The sequence below is a fragment of the Entelurus aequoreus genome, linkage group LG17 (genome assembly GCF_033978785.1).
Source record: "Entelurus aequoreus isolate RoL-2023_Sb linkage group LG17, RoL_Eaeq_v1.1, whole genome shotgun sequence".
Classification (NCBI taxonomy): Eukaryota; Metazoa; Chordata; class Actinopteri; order Syngnathiformes; family Syngnathidae; genus Entelurus; species Entelurus aequoreus.
The window spans coordinates 28228793-28251467 of record NC_084747.1 but is presented as its reverse complement, the minus strand read 5'-3'; the positions used below and the strand labels follow the sequence as shown (position 1 = coordinate 28251467).

The 22675-nt window shown below is 37.6% G+C and overlaps 1 protein-coding gene across 1 annotated transcript; it reads right to left on the bottom strand.

The window, feature by feature from the left end:
- Positions 1 to 2843: 2843 nt before the first annotated feature.
- On the bottom strand, positions 2844 to 16804 carry arrdc3a (arrestin domain containing 3a). The gene is made up of 8 exons (XM_062025437.1): positions 16290 to 16804; positions 12814 to 12895; positions 12592 to 12739; positions 12366 to 12468; positions 9713 to 9969; positions 7816 to 7972; positions 7586 to 7728; positions 2844 to 4811 (listed from the first exon to the last, which is right to left on the bottom strand). Exons 1-8 carry the CDS (start codon positions 16567 to 16569, stop codon positions 4743 to 4745), a joined length of 1239 nt encoding a protein of 412 aa, XP_061881421.1. The 5' UTR covers positions 16570 to 16804; the 3' UTR covers positions 2844 to 4742.
- Positions 16805 to 22675: the final 5871 nt, after the last annotated feature.

The window sequence follows — 22675 nt, the reverse complement described above, 5'->3', positions numbered from 1 at the left end:
GCAACTTTAATTAGGAGTGTTTTTTATTTATTCTAATTCTGAGATACATTTCCTGGTTCCAGTGGAGTGGAAAAGTCATTCAACACAAGCAAAAACCCTATTTCTGACCACGACCACAGTCCTAACCCAGACAGTAGTAGAGTGATGGGGTTGCTTATCCTGGTTAGTTTCCATACCTTATATTTATGATTGCTTTTTTTTAAATAAAGGTTGCTGTAAAGTTTTCAGATACAATACATATTTTTTGTATACCTATGATTCAAGCATTGTAAATTATATGTTGGAACTTTAAATACATGACTAATAGTGACGATTATTCATACAGTGTATATTACATACAATATATACATACTGTGTTGAATTGTTTTAGTTTGTTTCAAATAAATAGTTGTGAAGGCAATTATAGCTCACATTTATTCTCAACTAATTAACAAATATATGTAAATAGTGACTACTATTCATACAGTATATACTTATATAAATATCAGATGTGTTGACTTACTTCAATTTTTTTAAATAAATGAAAACATTCACAAAAGATCTTTGCATTATTAAAATACTGTAGTTGCCTTCTGGTAACCTTTGGACGTATGCAAACATAATGACGAAAAAATTATTGAATTTTAAACTAATGTCTTTGAACTAAATGGGAATGTGAGCTAAATATGACTGAAATTGACATAATATTTTTGTTTCAAAATGATTTTGCAGGCAAGGCCAGGTAGTACTTCAGATCATCTCCAGGGGCGCTGTGCTGCTGACTCAGTGTTAGAAGGAATGCAGCGCTTCCGCAACAACCAGTTTGCATGCATTTTTAGAGATGCAATTGATATAAATTGTTTTACTTTTTAATTAATTTGTTTTTTAATGTACAATAGGGAACCTCATTAAATATACAAATTATATAAGTTGTTATATATTTGTAATTGATTAATTGATTAATGTATAATAGGGAACATTTTAAAAACAATATAATTGATATAAATTGTTGTTTATTTTCAATGTATTGATTTACTAATGTATAAGAGGCAACATTTTTAAATATACAATTAATACAGATTGTTTTAGATTTTTTTTTAATGTATAATAGGGAATATTTTTAAATAAAAAATTCATATAAATTGTTATATATTTTTAATTAATTTGCTTTTGAATGTATAATAGGAAACATTTTTAAATATACAAATAATATAAATTGTTATATATTTTTAAATTATTTGTTTATTAATGTATAATAGGGAACATTTAAAAAAATCTATAATTAATATACATTATTTATTTTTTATTAATGTATTTACTAATGTATAATGGGCAATATATAATATACAATTTATAAAAATTGTTATATATTTTTAATTAGTTAATGTATGATTCTATAATGGGAAACATTTTTAAAAATACAATTTATATAAATTGTTATATTTTTTTATTATTAATTTATTTATCTATAATAAGAAACATTTAAAAAAATACTACTTATATAAATTGTTATACATTTTTGTTAATTTATTTATTAATGCATAATAGAGAACAATTTAAAATATACAATTAATATAAATTGTTATTTATTTTATCTAGTTTATTAATTAATGTATAGTGGGGAACATTTAAAAAATAAAATAATATAAATTGTATATTTTTAATTTAATTATTTACTAACATTTTTAAACATACAATATAGACTGCTTTATATGTTTAATACATTAGTTTTTAATGTATAATAGGGAACATTTTAAATAACAAATTAACAAATTGTTATATATTTTTTATTAATTAAAAAATATATATAATAGGGGACATTTTTAAATATACAATTATTATAAATTGTTGTATATTTTCAACTGATTTATGTATAATAGGGAACATTTTTAGAATTACAATTAATATAATTTGTTATATATTTTTTATTTATTTATTTACTAATGTATAATAGGGAACATTTTTAAATATACAATTATTATAAATTGTTATATATTTTCAATTGATTTATTAATGTATGATAGGGAACATTTTTAAAAATACAATTAATATAATTTGTTATATATTTTTTATTTATTTATTTACTAATGTATAATAGGGAACAATTTTCAATATACAATTTATATAAATTGTTATATATTTTTAAATAATTTATTAATTCATAATAAGAAACATTTAAAAAAATACAATTGATATGAATTGTTATATATTTTTAAATGTATGTATTTATTAATAATAATTAATAAGAACATTTTAAAATATACAATTAATATAAATTGTTACATATAATTAGTATTAATTGATTTATGAATGTATAATAGGGAACATTTTAAAAAAATACAATTGATATAAATTGTTATATATTTTTAATTAGTTTATTTGTGAATGTATAATAGGGAACATTTTTATAAATATATAATTATATAAATTGTTATTTTTTATTAATTCATTGATGTGTAATAGGGAACATTTTGAAATATACAATTGATAAAAAGTTGTATATATTTGTAATTAATGTATGTATGTATGTATGTTTTTATGTATTACATATAAAAGATTAGGTCCCATTTTGAAGTGTTTTGAAGCCAAATGTGCCATGGAACACAGCAGTCAGTCTCGTCACTCATCTTTTCATCTAAACACACATGACAGTAGCAAATCATTTGCATACATTGCAGCCATAAATGTTCAAGTTTAAAATGTATAACCAAAAGCAAAACACAATTTTAAAGTATTAGTACACTAGAACACCTGCAGTAATGTTGTTAAATGTGATTACTCCAAATGAAAGTTTGTCAATATAAAGATATTATCAAAGCGATTGTTTTGATCCATTGCAGGGACAAAAAAGTCAACTTTGAAGGTTCATTTTTAGAACACAGCGTTTATTCAAATAAAAGGAAGAACTAGACAAAAGATTCTGAACATAGAATATTCATAGAATATCTATACATCGTCATGATGAACACAAACAAACAGAAAATGGAGGATGGAAAAAAAAAAAAATTTCAGCGAGTTATATTGCACTTTTGTTTTCTAAAATGTTTCAGTTTTTCTTCTCCCGAACATTTCAGTTCCTGCATTTATCAGAGTTCCTCCAGGGTCGACGCACCGGCCCGAAGCGAACGCGTCAGCTTATTCGTCACATAAAAGAAGCGATCAAAAAACCAAACAAGATGGCGGCAAAAAAGGCAGTTTGTCTGCTGTGTTGAACGAACATTCTTCACAGGCGGGGCTGATCAACAGCCGCTTTGTTAGAACGCAGGGAAGCAAACTCGGTTAATGCCCTGTTAGAAGTGGGGAAGAAACGACGCAGCTTGAGAAAAACTATTTACGAAGCCTCTCTGGGGGGGTGGGGGGGGGGGGGGTTCCTTCCCTCGTTGTCCTTTAGAAGAAATCGGTCTTTTCCGTGTCAAGGCCACAAAGATAAGATCACAAACGTCATGTAAACTCATTCATCGCAACACTGCTTTGCTCAGACATTATTAGTACCTTTTTATTTTTTTATTTTTAAAATCAGACCTTCACCATAAACGCTTCTTTTTCTTGACATAAAAAAAAAGGTCGCAGATCCTATTTCCTAGCAAAACTGGTTCACCAGTGTCGACTGAGTGAGGAAACCAATGTAGTACTCAAGTCAACCTAAACTCTACTTGTTCCGACCAGGCGGCACCAAAAAAGGTTTGCTTTCGAGAAGCAGCGTCAGTGCTCGTCTTATTTTATTTTATTTTTTTTAAGCATCCTGGCTTCACTGGTCTGATAAAAAAAAAAAAAAATGTTTGGATGAGCAGAGCAAGTGCAGCAGGACAAAAAAAAAAAAAGGGGGAATGTCTACAGAAAAGCTCGTCTGCACGGCTTTTCTTTATAATTTTGGTAAGTTTGAAACTTTCTTTTTTTTTTTTTTTTTTTTTTTTAAACAGTGCAATTATTTCCACTATTTTGTAGACCGCACCAGTGCTTTTTGGGCAGTAAGATCAGGGGGAAAAAAGGGGGCTGCAGGCACCAATTGTGAGGAACAATTCCCAAGTCTGGTAGCAAAAAGAGGCCTGCAAAAACCTCCTGATCCCGGATCTAGGGCTGTCTCGACACGCACGCGCAGAATAATTCTAGGACCGGACCAAAAAAAGGAGGAGGGAAGCCATTCGGGATCCGAGCAGAGGAGGCAACGTCGTCAAAGAGCTTCTAGGTAGACAAAAGTGTCTTCTTTTGTTGTTGTTGTAAAAAAGTCCACTCAGGAAACGTCAGAAGGGGAAAAAAAACAAAAAAAAACAGTTTATGAGGAGAAAAAAATAATAAAAATCAGTGCATTGTTCTCGTCTTTTTCAGTCTGGCGTCGCCTAGCAAGTAACGAGAGAGCCACTCCGGTCAAGTAAAGAACCAAAAATGTGCAAAACAAAATCCAAAAAGGAGGCAGGAGGATGAGGACCAGCGCCTTCAAAAAGGAGTCTGTACGTGACGTTTCTTTGATGTGCCGCGGGTTCAAACTCCCGGGCGCACAGATGGAAGCGCTCTGCACACGCCCACAGGGAAGGGAAGGAGGCCGTCCGCCAAGCCGGTGACTTCCTCCTCGGCAGGAACAAGGTGCGTCCGACCCCGACTGGGCGAGTCTTTTGTGGCGTGATTGGTCGGCAGGGTCCTTTCGCTTTCTCTTGTTGTCGGCGACAGCGCCTCGAAAGGAGGAGAGTGACCGACGTCGAGTCGTGTGGCGCGCAGGTTTTTCTTTGGGTATCCCGAGTCAGCCAAGGGAATTTGGAGGACGCCCCTCAGCGTGACGGACAGGCATCGGGCCTGTGGACCTCTGGACGGCCTGCTTGATCCGGGTTAGGGTCGATCTAGACCAGGAAAAATGCGCAGATTTAGATTGACAGGGGAAAACTCATACTGGCTGTGGCATTTTATTTACTCAACTGCAGAGAGTACCAGGCATGTGTTGTAAATTAATTGTCTTGAATCATTTTTCTGAACATGTAGACTCGTAATGTAATAATACCAATATTTTCTATCACGGTTATTATTATTATTATTATTATTATTATTATTACAGTATTGTTGGATTGTGGTTTGATGGCAGAAGACCCAAATGATGTTATGATGTAACAATATCAAAATCACGGTTATCGTTTTTATGATGGTACCGTTGAATGTGCTCACTAATTAGGCTACTCATACACACACTAAAAGCTGTTACACAACATATATACACATACATACATACAGTTATAGTCGTGGTCAAAAGTTTACATACACTTGTAAAGAACATAATGTCATGGCTGTCTTGAGTTTCCAATCATTCCTACAACTCTCAACAGCTCAATTTTTGTTTCATGTGACATCACATGGACAAAGATAAGACCTTCTGGAGAAAGTTCTGTGGTCAGATGAAACAAAAATGGAGCTGTTTGGCCACAATACCCAGCAAAATGTTTGGAGGAGAAAAGGTGAGGCCTTTAATCCCAGGAACACCATACCTACCATCAAGCATGGTGGTGGTAGTATTATGCTCTGGGCCTGTTTTGCTGCCAATGGAACTGGTGCTTTAAATGGGACAATGAAAAAGGAGGATTACCTCCAAATTCTCCAGGACAACCTAAAATCATCAGCCCGGAGGTTGGGTCTTGGGCGCAGTTGGGTGTTCCAACCGGACAATGACCCCAAACACATGTCAAAAGTGGTAAAGGAATGGCTAAATCAGGCTAGAAGTAAGGTTTTAGAATGGCCTTCCCAAAGTCCTGACTTAAACGTGTGGACAATGCTGAAGAAACAAGTCCATGTCAGAAAACCAACAAATTTAGCTGAACTGCACCAATTTTGTCAAAAGGAGTGGTCAAAAAAAATACCAGAAGCTTGTGGATGGCTACCAAAAGCGCCTTATTGCAGTGAAACTTGCCAAGGGACATGTAACCAAATATTGACATTGCTGTATGTATACTTTTGACCCAGCAGATTTGCTCACATTTTCAGTAGACTCATAATAAATTCATAAAAGAACCAAACTTCATGAATGTTTTTTTGTGACCAACAAGTATGTGCTCCAATCAATAACAAATAAGAGTTGTAGAAATGATTGTAAACTCAAGACAGCCATGACATTATGTTCTTTACAAGTGTACGTAAACTTTTGACCGTGTATATGTATGTCTATCTGTGTTGGACCTGCGATGAGGTGGCGACGTGTCCGGGGTGTACCCCGCCTACCGCCCAAATGCAGCTGAGATAGGCTCCAGCCCCCCCTCGCGACCCCAAAAAGGGACAAGCGGTAGAAAATGAATAGATGTATAAAAACCGGGGAGGACAGCCTGTAGGTTGGATGTTCAAAATGGAATACCTTAAATTACTCAGACAGCAATGTGTTTGTACGAGTTTACATTGTTGGATGACATGAATGCATCTTTTATTTATGTCTGCATTTATGGCCGACTGCTATCTAGCAATCAGCGGGCTACCCATCTTGTCCAGGGAACGAGCACTCTTAACAGTCTGGGGGTTTATCACACTGCGGCCATTTTGATGTGAGACGGTAAAAGTAACGAGTTTTACCGCGGTCTATCATCAATACCTGTAACCAATACATCCCAATTAGAGACACTAAACCAGGGGCGTCCAAAGTGCGGCCCGCAGCTAATCGTTTACCGGCCCGCCACACATTGTGGAAATGCTATTGCAAAAATAAAAAATAAAACGTTGCAATGTTGACACAAAGCTGCCAGGCAAGCTGTTTTTTTTCTTTTGTCTATCTTTATTTTTCTTTTTTTGGCCGTTGCTCAAAAAAACCCACCAAAAAAAACAATGTTATAATGAATTATGGACCTATTCAAGGCTCCAATTACTTCAAATATTTCACTTTAAAAGGTTTTATGTGGGAAATATTGCATATATTGTGTGGTTGCCATATAAATACATCAATGTTTTCTTTGACAAAAGAGCATAAAACAAACAAAATAATAGTTCAAACGTAAAATGGACAGATATATCTGAAGTTGATCTCATAAATTAAGTGTTGAAAGGTAAAAAAAACTAATATAAATGTATCACTTTATGGGTGGGAGACCTTGTGGATCCCAACAATATTTAGTGGGATTTTATTTATATTTTCTCTGTGATTGCTCAAAAATAATAATGAATTAAAATCAATGGTGTCCTGCATTATTGATATTTTAGGGCTCTAATTACTAAATACTGCATATTTCAGTTTTACTATAAAAAATTAAAAAAAAGTTGTCTTTTTTTACTTTATATCAACCTGAAGTTGATATAGAGATTTACTGTAAGCGTTAAATAAATAAAAATAATAATTTGACTTATTTTTAACATTTAAATGACTGAGACCCTTTTTGGTCCCCGGGAGCCCTAAAAAGTATAAAAACAAAATCCATATATTTTGTTATGGTTTGAAAATGAAAAATATTTTTAAAAAATCCCCCGCATGCTTTAATTTCTCCGTGTGCGGCCCTCAGTGGGAAAAGTTTGGACACCCCTGCACTAAACCCATTCAGGTATTTCCATCAAACCCCTCGCTAACTGTTGCTCTCTTATTGTCAGCGACCATTAGATTGTTCTTTTGTTTGAGGAACCGCAGTCCGCTGTTCTGCACAAACGTGGGCCTTACCTCGGAGTAGAGCGGCGGCGGCTGGAAGCGGAATTCATGGATGTAGGCAAAAAGAGGCCCGTCCAGATCCTCGCGGGCTGCCGGCACGTCCAGACTGCTCTGCCGCTGCTCCTCCGTCACAATCTCTGCATAGCTTGGAGGCGCTAGAGAAAGAAAAGGGGCCGTTTGTTAGCATTCCTAAAAGGGAGTCGCTCAAAAACCTCATCAGAGCAGTAGGAGGTCCGGCCTACCTTCGGGGCGCTCGGGCAGACCCAGGCCCAGCCAGCTCATGCTGCACTGGCTGCTCACGCTAGATGTGCGCGAGCCGAAGGGGTGGAGGGGGATGGTTCCGATGACGAGTGGCAGGTTCAGGGAAAGGTTTATGGCCCCGGGTATGTCCACGTACACCTAGGGGACCCACACAAGGAGACCGACTTAAGAAACACATGTGGATTCTCAGGACATTCACTTGGTCTGAGAATGGTTTTGACTCTCATCCGAGTAGTCTTCATTGTTTCATGGACTTAGATTAGGGAGGTGAATTATATTTATATAGCGCTTTTTCTATAGAGACTCAAAGTGCTTTACATGGTGAAACCCTTCATCTACATCTTCAAGTTACATTTAAACCAGTGTGGTTTGTAGAGTGTCTTGGCTAAGATGGCAGAGGCGGGAATCGCACCTGAAACCCTCAAGTTGCGAGCCACGCCACCCTGATTAGTCAGTTCTAGTCTCTAATACTTTTCAGATCTTGTCCCTTGGACCGTAAGAATGGTTAGATTTAGTCCTTATGACCCTAGGACGAGTCATATCTGGTCCCTATGACCTGAGGATTGGTCAGATTTAGTTCCTAGGACTGTCTGATATCATCCCCAGGACTGGTCAGTTATCATCTCTAGGACTGGTCAGTTATCATCTCTAGGACTGGTCAGTTATCATCCCTAGAACTGGTCAGTTATCATCCTTAGGACTGGTCAGTTATCATCCCTAGGACTATGGGACTAGTCAGAACTGGTCCCTAGGACTGGTCAGTTCTTGGCCCCAGCACCCATGACTGGTCAGATCTTGTCTCTTGGATCCGTCAGTTGTAATCTCTAGGACTGGTCAGTTCCAGTCCCTAGCAACCAAGACTGGTCAGATCTTGTCCCTTTGATCCTTCAGATCTATTCCCTAGGAACCTAGGACTGGTCAACTTTCATTCTTAGGACTGGTCAAATATAATCCCTAGAATGTGAGATTTAGTCATTGGGAGCTAAAGACAAGTCTAATCCTTAGGACAGGTCAGATATCATTCCGAGGACCGGTTAGATCTCGTTCCGAGGACTGGTCAGATTTCGTTCCTAGCACTCTGGGACTGGTAAGAGCTTGTCTCTTGGACTGGTCAAATATCATTCCGAGATCCGGTCAGATCTAATCCCTAGGACCCTAGGAATTGGTCAGTTCTAGTCCCTTGTACCCTAAACCTGATTAAATCTTGTTTCTAGCACCCAAGACTGGTCAGATCTTGTCCCTAGGACAAGTCAGGTATAGTCCCAAGGAGTGGTCAGATATTATTACTAGCACTGGTCAATATTATCCATTGAACTGGTCAGATCTCATCCTAGGATTGGCCAAATCCTCTCCCTAGGATTTAGGACTAGATTTGTCTAATCTAAGTCTGTGAGCATGAACTGATCAAGTGTGCTCTCCAAGACAAACTGAACAGAACCAGTTGGGCTGGATTGAACGCCTTAGAGAGTCAATGCCTCAGCTCCCAGGGATGTGGGTCAGTGGTCTGTAGGTCAGACTCTGGTGCAAGTACACCAGTGGTTGTTTTCAGGGCACACAGGTAGAAAGAAGCACCTTCCAGGCGGGTGTTGCCACATACACTGAGATAATGCTCTTAACATGTGGAGCTAACACCTGCTGCTCAGCCAGGGCCCACCCGGACAGGGCAAGGCTAGCTCACATCAGCTGGCGGAAATACAGAGGACCATGAAGGACAATAAATACAAGTAGGAAAGGACTTGGGCTTTCTGTTGGCAGTTTTTCAGTTTGGCTTAGTCCAAAGAAACAAAAAGACGGAAAATATGATAGCCTTTGCCCGTTTTGCTAAACCTGCTAACTTTTGCCCTTCATGGACTTGAAGTACGCGTATGAAGGTCTTACCATGAGGGAATATTCCACTCTGATGATGCTGCAGTCCAGGATGGAGGGCGACACGGGCGGGATCTTGAGCATTTTGCCGCTCCAGGTCTCCGTCTTGCCCGAGGACAGGGACTCCCCTCTCAGGTTGGCCACCAGCTGCTTGACTTCCTTCATCTTCCCTTTGGCGTAGAAAGTCTGCGTCTGGTAGATGGCGGCCTTTGGCACCACCATGCGAGAGGAGCAGTTCTCGATCTCGGCAAAGATCTGGATCGACTCTCCTGCGGGAGAGGATAAAAGATGCCATCAAGCTACTTTAGTTATGATTTGCAGTGGAACCTCGGTTTACGAACCACGGGCCGAATAAAAATAGGCTTTGATTTACCAACATTTCATTGACTCATTTTGTGCCCGGCAGCACATCCATCTGGTCCTCATCCAGTTGGCAAGGCTTTGCTGAATCAGCACTCGCACAGCAGCTAGTGTGCCGTTTTAGGTTTAGGCTTAGTATACCCATAGTAGCCATTTTGCTAGTTTTGATGGCTCAATAGGCGTCCACAGAAAGCAATGGACAAGCGATGTGTGGTTTGAAAAATTCAGGGTGTATCCACAGTGTTGTCGATAATGTTGTTATGAATTATTTACCTATTCAAGATTCCTAATTACTTCACATCAAACAATTTTCTGGGAGAAGTGGTGCATTATCTGACAGAAATGCAGGGGTACCAATATTTTTGGCCATGAATGTAGTTTAAAAAAAAAAGAAGAAAAAAAAAGAGCAAAGACACTTAGAAATATTTTTTGGGGAAAAATTGCATATTTTGTGTTTGTCATATAAAAAAAACCTAAATTTTTGGACAAAAAGGGCATAAACAAACAAACAAGTAATAATAATACTAATAGAAACTTATAATCGACGGATACACCTGAAGCTGATTTAGAGACTTAAGTGTTGAAAGTAAAAATACAAATTTTGACTTATTTTTTAACATTTTAATGAGTGGGACTCTTTTGGAGCACCAACAATGTTAGTGTTGTTTGTCACTGCTCAAAAAATAATTAATTAAAACAAATAGTGTTATGAATCATTGACCTAATTTAAGGTTTCAAATACTTCACATCAAATATTGCACTTTGAAATATTTTTGGGGGAAAATATTGCATTATTTTTTAACATTTATGAGTGGGGCTCTTTTGGAGCACCAACAATTTTAGTGTTTGTCATTGCTCAAAAAATAATGACTTAAGTGTTGAAAGTAAAAATAAATGAGTGGGACTCCTTTGGAGCACCAACAATTTTAGTGTTTTGTTCTTTTTTAACTGCCAATGCTTAAAAAAATGAATTCAAATAAATGGGGTTATGAATTATTTACCTAATTTAAGGTTTCAAATACTTCAAATCAAATATACGTATAACTTTGAAATTGTTGGGGGGAGGGACATAATGCATATGTTGTGTTTTTGACATTAAAAAACAGGGAATAAAAAAGGGGGATAAAACATAAAAAAGGCGTTTAACTTTATATGGAAAGGTAGACCAAAAGTTGATCTAGAGATTTACTGTAAGCGTTGAGTAAAAAAATACAAATAAACTGACTTATTTTTAACATTTTTATGACTCCGGGACCAAACTTGAGGGGAACTCTGAAAGGTAAAAAAATCTATGTATTGTATTGGTTTTGAAAATGAAAAATATAAAAATACATGCTTTAATTTTTCCAGTGTTTGGCCCTTTAGTGGAATAAGTTTAAACTTCCAGGCAAAGCTGCAACTCATTTTTAATATTTACATTGTTTCGTGTGGAGAAATTTGCTCCAATATACAAACTTTTCGATTTACCAAACCCAAAACCAGTGAAGTTGGCACGTTGTGTAAATGGTAAATAAAAACAGAATACAATGATTTGCAAATCATTTTCAACTTCTATTGAATAGACTGCAAAGACAAGATATTTAATGTTTGAACTGAGAAACGTAATTTTTTTTTGCAAATAATCATTAACTTTGAATTGACAAGCAGCAACACATTGCAAAAAAGTTGGCACAGGGGCATTTTTACAACTGTGTTACATGGCCTTTCCTTTTAACAACACTCAGTAAATGTTTGGGAACTGAGGAGACCAATTTTTGAAGCTTTTCAGGTTGAATTTTTTCCCATTCTTGTTGTTAAGTTGTTCAACGGTCTCCGTTGTGGTATTTTAGGCTTCATATTGGGCCACACATTTTCAATGGGAGACAGGTCTGGACTACAGGCAGGCCAGTCTAGTACCCGCACTCTTTTACTATGAAGCCACGCTGTTGTAACGCGTGGCTTGGCATTGTCTTGCTGAAATAAGCAGGGGCGTCCATGATAACATCGCTTGGATGGCAACATATGTTGCTCCAAAACCTGTATGTACCAGATGTGTAAGTTACCCATGCCTTGGGCACTAATACACCCCCATACCATCACAGATGCCGGCTTTTGAACTTTGCACCTACAACAATCCGGATGGTTAATTTCCTTTTTGGTCCGGAGGACACGACGTCCACAGTTTCCAAAAACAATTTGAAATGTGGACTCGTCAGACTTGCCAACTTCACTGGTTTTGTACAAACCCTGCTCAAAAACCGATTATGCTCATAAACCGAGGTTTGACTTTATGTAATGATTTAAAGTGTGTCAGCTGCATTCTTACCTGGGGTGTATCCCTTCCTTTCAATTTTGGCACTTAGGGAAATTGGACCTGAGGTGCAGAACCAGCAGCAAAGAGTCTTGTCCTTTGTGCCGGCCTGTGGTGACTTCAAAAGAAGTAGGAAAACAGATGCAAAATTCAGATAGAATACACGAGCATGATAGAAAACGAGCAGCCAATGTGACTTGTGTGAAATTAGGTGAGTCAGACCTGTTGCGTCACCACTCACCAGCAGCAATGGAGTGTTGATGTCGATGTGCTCAAAGACTGTGAATTCCTTCTTGGTCTTGATTGGCAGGAGCCACGGCCTGTGGAGTTCCGCCTTGACCCAATAGCGTACGCTGCCGTGCTTCCCTTCGAAAGAGGTAGCCAAAGGTCTGCATGGGACGAAAAGAGAGTTAGATTCACCGAGACGCCACTCCTTCGTGTCTGTTTGGGTGAAGACGCTCACGTCTGTGGAAGCTCCAGGCTGAATGCATACTCGTGTCTTCCTGAATGGATAGTGGTGAGTCCTTCCTCTGAGTTGTCGTCGTCTGAAACATAAGGCGGACACTATTCCAAACACATGTATACCGTACCTGGATACATTATGAAGGCATCTGAAAAGTCATACCAAACAAAAAAACAACAAAAAAAACAGGGTGGGGAGACAAAAGAGAGTAGAATGGATTTTACTATGATATCTGTCTGTTGATCATAAACGTACTGAAAAATGACGTTGAGAATGATGCTTATTGTGCATTGGCGGAGACTCTGCAGGCGGAAAACCGTAACGTCAGCGCTTGATTTGTGCGATAAAATATAATTTGTCAGTGACGTCATAAGGAGGCAAGCTGCTTCTGCCAGCTCAGCACTCCCTCCCCTCCCCTCCTGCAAAGCAGAAGTGTGGTAAACAAGTGCAGAGCTGTCAGTCAGACGGCAGCAGCAGGAGGAGACCGGCCCAAACCGGTGTGAGCAGCTCCTACACGCCCCCACCCCCTTGCATACACACACACACATGCATGCATTCATTACGCATTCAGTGTGCGACACTGAAGCCCGCACCGCTCTGCTCGTTGCAAAATACTACAGCGTTTAAGCCCAACAGCAAGTCTGGTGCTCCTATTTAGTTGACTAGAGACGGAATATTTCACTGCCAATTGTTGCTAAATAAACCCCTGAGACATGAAGTCGGAAAAAGGCTCAACAATATCCTGTTTCTGTAGATAAGTAATGAATCATTAAGTGAACGCATCATATATTTAATTAGTGTTGGTATAGGTAGATGCCTTGATGTTGACAAAGGTTTACGAACACATTGCACGGCGATCCTAAGGATGCGGACAATGACATCATTGCTTTTGTTACCATGGTCCCCACTTTGTTTGGACTTAAGGTTAAGTTTGAAGCCATTGGGTCAAATTGTGGATTTTCTTGTTGCTGCTTTGAATGATTTTGACCGAACAGCTTTTTTAAAATTATTATTATTTTTTTTTAATACGACCAGTTCAGCGTGACCTATTTTACAATTTATTTGCACGTGTTAAACTAGATTGCAAGCAAAGTGCAGCATGAACGGATGAGAAATAATAATTCCCGGTCGACATTTAAGTAACCCTCTGGGGACATTCTATTTAAATTATAAATATAAATAAATAAATAAATGATAAATGGGTTATACTTGTATAGCGCTTTTCTACCTTCAAGGTACTCAAAGCGCTTTGACAGTATTTCCACATTCACCCATTCACACACACATTCACACACTGATGGTGGGAGCTGCCATGCAAGGCGCTAACCAGCAGCCATCAGGAGCAAGGGTGAAGTGTCTTGCCCAAGGACACAACGGACGTGACTAGGATGGTAGATAGTGGGGATTGAACCCTAGTAATCAGCAACCCTCCGATTGCTGGCACGACCACTCTATCAACTTCGCCATGCAATGTTTTTATAAATAAAACAAACATTATATATATATATATATATATATATATATATATATATATATATATATATATATATATATACACACAAATCTTTAAAAACATTCTGGGTTAATTAATTTTTTGCTCAAATTTCTCAATAAACTTCAGTCCTAAAGAAAAAATATCAAACAGATAATGTTTTTTTTTTTTTTTTTTTTAAATGTTGACCCCTCTGAAAGCCTTTTAATCAGATAATGTCACAAATGAGTAAAATCAAAAAGGTTACGCAAGCGTGAAAAAGGTGACAATTTCATCAAAAGGCCTTTAAAGGCTTAAAATAAAGACCCAGTAGCGATATGAGCAAAAAAAGTAAGAACAAAAAAACATTCCAAAATGTTTAAAAATTAATGCAAGAGTGTGTATTATATAATGCAGTAACACAGTAAAAGTGTGACCTAAATACAGCAAGAATTTACTGGAAAGACCATAAAGTCAGCCTTTGTCCCCGAGGGTTTAAAAAACTTGTTTTCAGTCACCATCTGCATTAGTGATGTCATGTGGGCCACACATGAGCACTTCAGCCAATCACAGCGACTCGGAGGCGGGGCCTACACCCTTAAACACGCCCACTCCCAATCCAGTTTTCTGAACAGGATTGAACCGCTTTGAACAATGGGGTGGAAACTTCAGAAAAGCCACAAAGAAACCTATTTTACCACACTAACGTGTATATAAAAAATATCTAAATAAAGCAGCGGAAGTGTCGCCCTCGAAAATGCCTTTTATTGTAGTTTTTCGCGGCGACTAACCCAGCCAGGCTGTCATTCATTCTGTCACACCAGCAGGTAACCGTGACGTCATACTGACCCAAATATGGCGATGATTTTCACTGTTAAAGTGATTAAAACCGCGTACAGTGATGTGTTTGGTTGTTTTATTATTGGTTATATGGTTGCACGTGTTAAACTACATTGCAAGCAAGCTGCAGCATGTACGAATGAGAAATAATAACTCCCGGTCGACACTTAAGTAACCCTCTGGGGGCAGTCGATTTGAATTATAAATATAAAAATGTTAATAGATAATAAAATAAACATATATATACACACACAAGTCTTTAAAACATTCAGGGTTAATTCTTGTTTTGCTCAAATCTCTCAATAAACTTCAGTCCTAAAGAAAATATATCAAACAAGGTTGTTGTTTTTTTAATGTTGACCCCTCTGAAAGCCTTTTAAATCAGATAATGTCACAAATTAGTAAAATCAAAAAGGTTACGCAAGCATACACTAATTGAAAAAGGTGACAATTTGATCAAAAGGCCTTTAAAGGCTTAAAATAAATTAATGCATGTTAGCGATATGAGCAAAAAAAAGTAAAAACAAAAAAACATTCCAAAATGTTTAAATACAAATGAATGCAAGATTGTGTATTATGTAATGCAGTAACACAGTAAAAGTGTGACCTAAATACAGCAAGAATTTACTGGAAGGACCAAAAAGTCAGCCTTTGTCCCCGAGGGTTTAAAAAACTTGTTTTCAGTCACCATCTGCATTAGTGATGTCATGTGGGCCACACATGAGCACTTCAGCCAATCACAGCGACTCGGAGGCGGGGCCGCCACCCTTAAACACGCCCACTCCCAATCCAGTTTTCTGAACAGGATTGAACCGCTTTGAACAATGGGGTGGAAACTTCAGAAAAAGCCACAAAGAAACCTATTTTACCACATTAACGTGTATATAAGAAATATCTCAATAAAGTGTCGGCGCGTGTTCCAACCCGTTAGCCCTCGAAAATGCCTTTTATCGTCGTTTCTCGCAGCGACTAAACCCAGCGAGGCTGTCATTCATTCTGTCACACCAGCAGGTAACCGTGACGTCATAGTGACCCAAACATGGCGACGATTTTCACTGTTAAAGTTGGTATAAAAATTAAAAAAACGCCTACAGTGACGGTTTTGGTTGTTTTGTTACAACCCGCAGCATTCAAACACTCTGAACCGGTAAAGAGCCAGTCTTACCTCTCTCGTGTCCAATTAAAACGTCTTTATGGTTGAGATATTCCACTTCCTCGGTGTAGTTCTGCGTGTAGGCGGTGTTGGAGCCGGCGTTCCTCGACTCGGTCCAGCGGACTTTGGCGAAGCCCTTGGCGTGGATCTTCAGGGACTTGACGCGGATCTCGCCGGTGACTTCGACGACGACCCTCCCTGAGACGCAGTCCCCGCTGGAGAAGACGGGCACGTTGCTGTCATTCAGACAGTCGTAGCTCACCGTGAAGCTCTTCACCTTGCCGAGCACCATGATGATGATGATGATGGGGGCTTTTAAGGGGGAAAAAAAGGGCAAAAACAAAAACTACAGCATATAAAAAAAAAAAAAAAGTGCTGCCTCCCTGCTATGGAGAGGAGCAGTCAGGCACGAGTGCTCCTGCGGTGCATTGAGATGCGTGAAGGCTGAATAACAGCAAAAGGATGCTGTTATCGTCCCGCCTCTCCGCCGCTCGGTCTCCTGCTCAAAGACGAGGCAGAGCTGGAGCATCAGCTCACTTTAAAGCGAGCCGAGATGTGGGAAAAACAACACGGTGCGCATGCGCGGCTTCGCTCACCGCCCCCTCCTTCCGCCGTGTGCGGAGCAGATGACAAGTTTGCACAAACAGCTGAAGGATGACACAAAGAAGACCTGTTTTTTTTTTCTTTTCATCTTCTTGGCTTTGTTTTTGTTACTTTTTTTAAAAAAAAATTCACACGATTTCCTCAAATGTTAAGAAGTTTATTTTATTTTTGTTTATTTCATTTATTATTTTGAGTATTCATTTATGTAATTTTACACTGTATTGCCAAAAGTATTTGGCCACCTGCCTTGACTCACATATGAACTTGAAGTGAATTATATTTATATAGCGCTTTTCTCTAGTGATCAAAGCGCTTTACATTGTGAAACCAGTGTGGGTGGCACTGGGAGCAGGTGGGTAAAGTGTCTTGCCCAAGGACACAACGGCAGTGACTAAGATGGCAGAAGCGGGGATCAAACCTGGAACCCTCAAGTTGCTGGCACAGCCACTCTACCAACCGAGCTATACCGTGCCATCCTATTCCTAACCCATAGGGTTCAATATGATGTTGGTCCTCCTTTTGCAGCTATTATAGCTTCAACTCTTCTGGGAAGGCTGTCCACAAGGTTGCGGAGTGTGTTTTTAGGGATTTTCGACCAGTCTTCCAGAAGCGCATTGGTGAGGTCACACACTGATGTTGGTGGAGAAGGCCTGGCTCTCAGTCTCCGTTCTAAATTATCCCAAAGGTGTTCTATCGGGTTCAGGTCAGGACTCTGTGCAGGCCAGTCAAGTTCATCCACACCGGACTCTGTCATCCATGTCTTTATGGACCTTGCTTTGTGCACTGGTGCACAGTCATGCTGGAAGAGGAAGGGGCCCGTTCTAAACTGTTCCCACAAGGTTGGGAGCATGGAATTGTCCAAAATGTTTTGGTATCCTGGAGCATTCAAAGTACCTTTCACTGGAACTAAGGGGCCAACTCAACGTGCTTTACACCACTGCATCCGACGCTTTGCATTGGACTTGGTGATGTATGGCTTAGATGCAGCTGCCCAGCCATGGAAACCCATTCCATGAAGCGCTCTGCGTACTGTAGGTGGGCTAATTGGAAGGTCACATGAAGTTTGGAGCTCCGTAGCAACTGACTGTGCAGAAAGTGGGCGACCTCTTTGCACTATGCGCTTCAGCATCCGCTGACGCCTCTCTGTCAGTTTACGTGGCCTACCACTTGGTGGCTGAGTTGCTGTTGTTCCCAAACTCTTCCATTTTCTTATAATAAAGCAGACAGTTGACTTTGGAATATTTAGGAGCGAGGACATTTCACGAAAGGATTTGTTGCACAGGTGGCATCCTATGACAGTTCCACGCTGGAAATCACTGAGAGCGGCCCATTCTTTCACAAATGTTTGTAGAAACAGTCTCCATGCCTAAGTGCTTGATTTTATACACCTGTGATTAGGAGACCTGATTCTCATCATTTGGATGGGTGGCCAAATACTTTTGGCAATATAGTGTGTGTGTGTTATGCAATTATATATTGTAATATATACTAAATACATTTAATAAGGTCATCATGTGTTGTTGTTATAAATGTTGTTGAAAAAATAATCTGACTATTATATCTGAGTGATGGGGCAGGACTTTATAAGATGTTGTTTCTTCCCGCTCCTTTTCAGACACACGCCATGTTATTTTTGTTTTCTTTTATTCACCTTGTTAAAATTGTATGGATGCATTTAACATAAAACGATGTGACGGGCCACATAAATATTGCGGCATATAACATAAAATGATGTGACGGGCCACATAAAATAATGCGGCATGTAACATAAAATGATGTGAAGGGCCATATAAATATTGCGGCATGTAGCATAAAATAATGTGAAGGGCCACATAAATATTGCGGCATATAACATAAAATGATGTGAAGGGCCACTTAAAATATTTTGGCATATAACAAAATGATGTGACGTGCCACATAAAATTATGCGGCACATAACATAAAATGATGTGACAGCCCACTTAAAATAATGTGTTATATAACATAAAATGATGTGACAGGCCACTTAAAATAATGTGTTATATAACATAAAATGATGTGACGGGCCAGTTAAAATATTGTGGCATATAACATAAAATGATGTATAACATAAATATTGCGGCATATAACATAAAATGATGTGAAGGGCCACATAAAATAATGCGGCATATCACATAAAACGATGTGACGGGCCACATAAAATAATGAGGCATATAACATAAAATGATGTGACGGGCCACATAAAATTATGCGGCATGTCACATAAAACAATGTGACGGGCCACATAAAATTATGCGGCATACAACATAAAATGATGTGAAGGGCCACATAAAATTATGCGGCATATAACATAAAATGATGTGACAGGCCACATAAAATAATGTGTTATATAACATAAAATGATGTGACGGGTCATATAAAATATTATATGTATATTGTATTTTGGTTGCTGTGATCGAAATAACGAATTACACAAGGTAAGATTTTTATAGAAGCATCCTTGCAGCAAAACCATTTGCAAACGCGTATCTCAATCTGTGCGTCTGTAATCCGATTCACGTGTCCGTGTGCTACTTTGTGTGTCTGTATCTCAATCTGTGTGTGTGTTTTAATTTGTGTGTCCAAATTTTGGATTTGTATGTGTGCAAACAAAGAAATGTCCGTATTTCGATCTGTGTGTAAAATAAAAAGTATGTGTCTGTGTATTTAGATTTGTGTTTGCCACGTTTCTGCCGTGTAAGACTTGTGTCCTTGCTGCGACCAGAACCCGTATAAAGGGTATGAGGTGTCCTTTCTATAAAGCAGGCCCAGATATTAGTCCCCTCCCAGAGAGGTGAGACCCACTCATGTTATTTTGTGCTGAAGCCACCACGTACTAAAAAATATTGCATGAATTTCGTTGAAACAAGCTCTTTAAAACACACATTTGAGACTTTTTGAAGATGGATTAATAACATATCTAGAACCTATATAGATCAACCACTCCCTGAAAGTTTCCCTCTACTTCAGAGTGTAAAGTAAAGTTTAGTTGATACATCGGGATTACCACTTGTGGGTAATAGATTAAAGATTAAAGATTAAAGTACCAATGATTGTCACACACACACTAGATGTGGTGAAATTTGTCCTCTGCATTTGTCCCATCCCCTTGGGGAGCAGTGGGCAGCAGCGGTGCCGCGCCCGGGAATCATTTTGGTGATTTAACCCCCAACTCCAACCCTTTGTTGCTGAGTGCCAAGCAGGGAGGTTATGGGTCCCATTTTTATAGTCTTTGGTATGCAATCCCCCGTTAATAGCATTATGCATCTGCTGAGGGTCTTTCAAAACTAGTTTGTAACTTTAATTGAGGGTCCTTGAATGCACCACATGAGTTTGCCAAGTATAAAAATTACCTGCTTTTTTTTAACGAAATAAACTGCTGTTCTAAATGTGTCCACTGGATGTCACAATAGCAATTCTTTTAGGCAAGCAACTTTGCAGGAGGTACACAGTAAAGGGTGACCGTGGCTCCTCCTCGACCCACATCAAACTTAAAACCTGCCGTTTTATGTCTTCTGCTTCGAACACATCGTTATTTGGCACCCTTACTCCCCCAAAATGTCTCTGTCAAACACGAGAAAAGTGAACTTAACCCTTTTGAATAGTTTTTACCTCCGTTTCTTATGGTTTCCTGAGTTAGCACTAGATTGATACGTGGACATGACAAAGGAGGTATTTGATACCTCGAAGAGTTTACATGTTGTGTTTTCCGTTCAATACCAGAAAGACTGTGACTTAAAGTTTAGTCCTGGCTTTGTAGATACACTGAGACCAAATCTAAGCTCATTGTGTTTTTGAAGCTGCACCGATTTCCTCAGAATTTTCAACAAACTTGAAGGGTTTTGTCCAGAGGATTATTTGTGATTTGTTCGTTTTCAGAATGTGCTAGTTCTATTTTTGGCCAAATGTAAAACAAAGAAAGTTGTCTTTATTTTTAAGTTATCATGCCATGATTTTACTATAACGGCCCACTTGGGAATAGATTTTCCTCCAGGCGGCCCCTGAGCTGAAATGACTTTGACACCCCTGAGCTAAAGTGAAACGTGTAGATAACTCTAAAAAAGTAGCATTTTTAGTGCAAATTTACTTTTCAAATATATACAGATTTATTTAAAATTCATATATATTGAGTCTTTTTATTTTGTCCAAACCAAAATGCCGTCTACTCGGTTGAATATACCGGTTATTTTTTACATCCCGCTATATCTACCAGTTTAGATTTTGCACCAAAAAAAAGACCCCATAATGTACTTTTGAAGAGTTAATATTAATAATTGCTGCATGCTGTTATTTTAAATAAAATGTTGGTCCATATAGTGATCACATTTGAGCTCAAGTGAACAGAGTTCTCTTGCAAGTGGACCGACCCCCATCTCTCAAGTCCACTTTAATAAAAGCAGAGAAAATGCACCAGAGTTTTTTTTTAAGATAATCAACAGTGGAAAGTGTGAACTAATCCATACTTCCCTCACCTTTGCTTGTCCTTCATATCCATCTTTAGCATCATACGAGCATCAGCTTGCTGAAATAGAGATAACCTCGATGGGACTAAAATAAGTTATTTTTGCACGAACAAATGTAATCAAAAAACCCTAACGTTTCCTTGTTTGCACCAGAAAAACAACTCCAGCAAGGTCAAAGCGCCACCTCCCGGCTTTTTATGTTACTGCACCAGTGATGCCTCACCACCTGTTTGAGCAGCTTTATTTATTTATTTTTGTCCGAGTTCGTGCAGCACTTTAGTGACTTGCAAGTTCGATTTCCCCAACACTTATTAACTCTTAAAATGCATAAAAACTACCTCCTGCTACAACGTGTCACCAATAATATGTGGCTATTTTAATAGCTTAACTGCAAAGTGCATATAAAAGGATGGCTTTGTTTAATCAAAACTCTGAAAAACATACCGGAATGATTACATAGAAGTAACATTAGATACTAATTGGTCACTTTATTGCCCCAAAGATCTCCTGTGCGTGATATTGCTGTCATGTATTTGTTCGAGAAAGATCAATGCTGCCACCTAGCCACTAGAAGGTGTTATTACATGTCCATTTGTCGTTGAATTGTAACGTTTGTGCAAATATCAATCCGACAAAAAGATTTTTTAGGTCAGGTATGTTTTTGTCATTGAATATAATTTCAAATGAATTGGAATACAAAAAAAACAACAACGATTGGTTTATTTAAATTAATTTGAAACATAAGTATATTTCCAAACAACTTGTTATTGCGCCTAAAATAAATGACTAGGTAAAAAAACACGTTTTTAATGATAATTTTGTATTTCATACAACAAAATTAAAAATAATTTTGTATTTCATACAACAAAATAAAAATAAAATTTGTGGAAACGAAAAACCAGGACATGTTTTGTTATCTTAATTTTGCATTTATATATATATATATATATATATATATATATATATATATATTATATATATATATATATATATATATATATATATATATATATATATATATATATATAGATATATATATATATATATATATATATATATATATATATATAGTATATATATGTATGTATATATATATATATATATATATATATATGTATATATATTATATATATATATATATATATATATAATATATATATTATATATATATATATATATATATATATTATATATATATATACATACATATATATATTATATATATATATATATATATATATATATAAATATATATATATATATATATATATATGTATGTATATATATATATATAATATATATATATATATATAT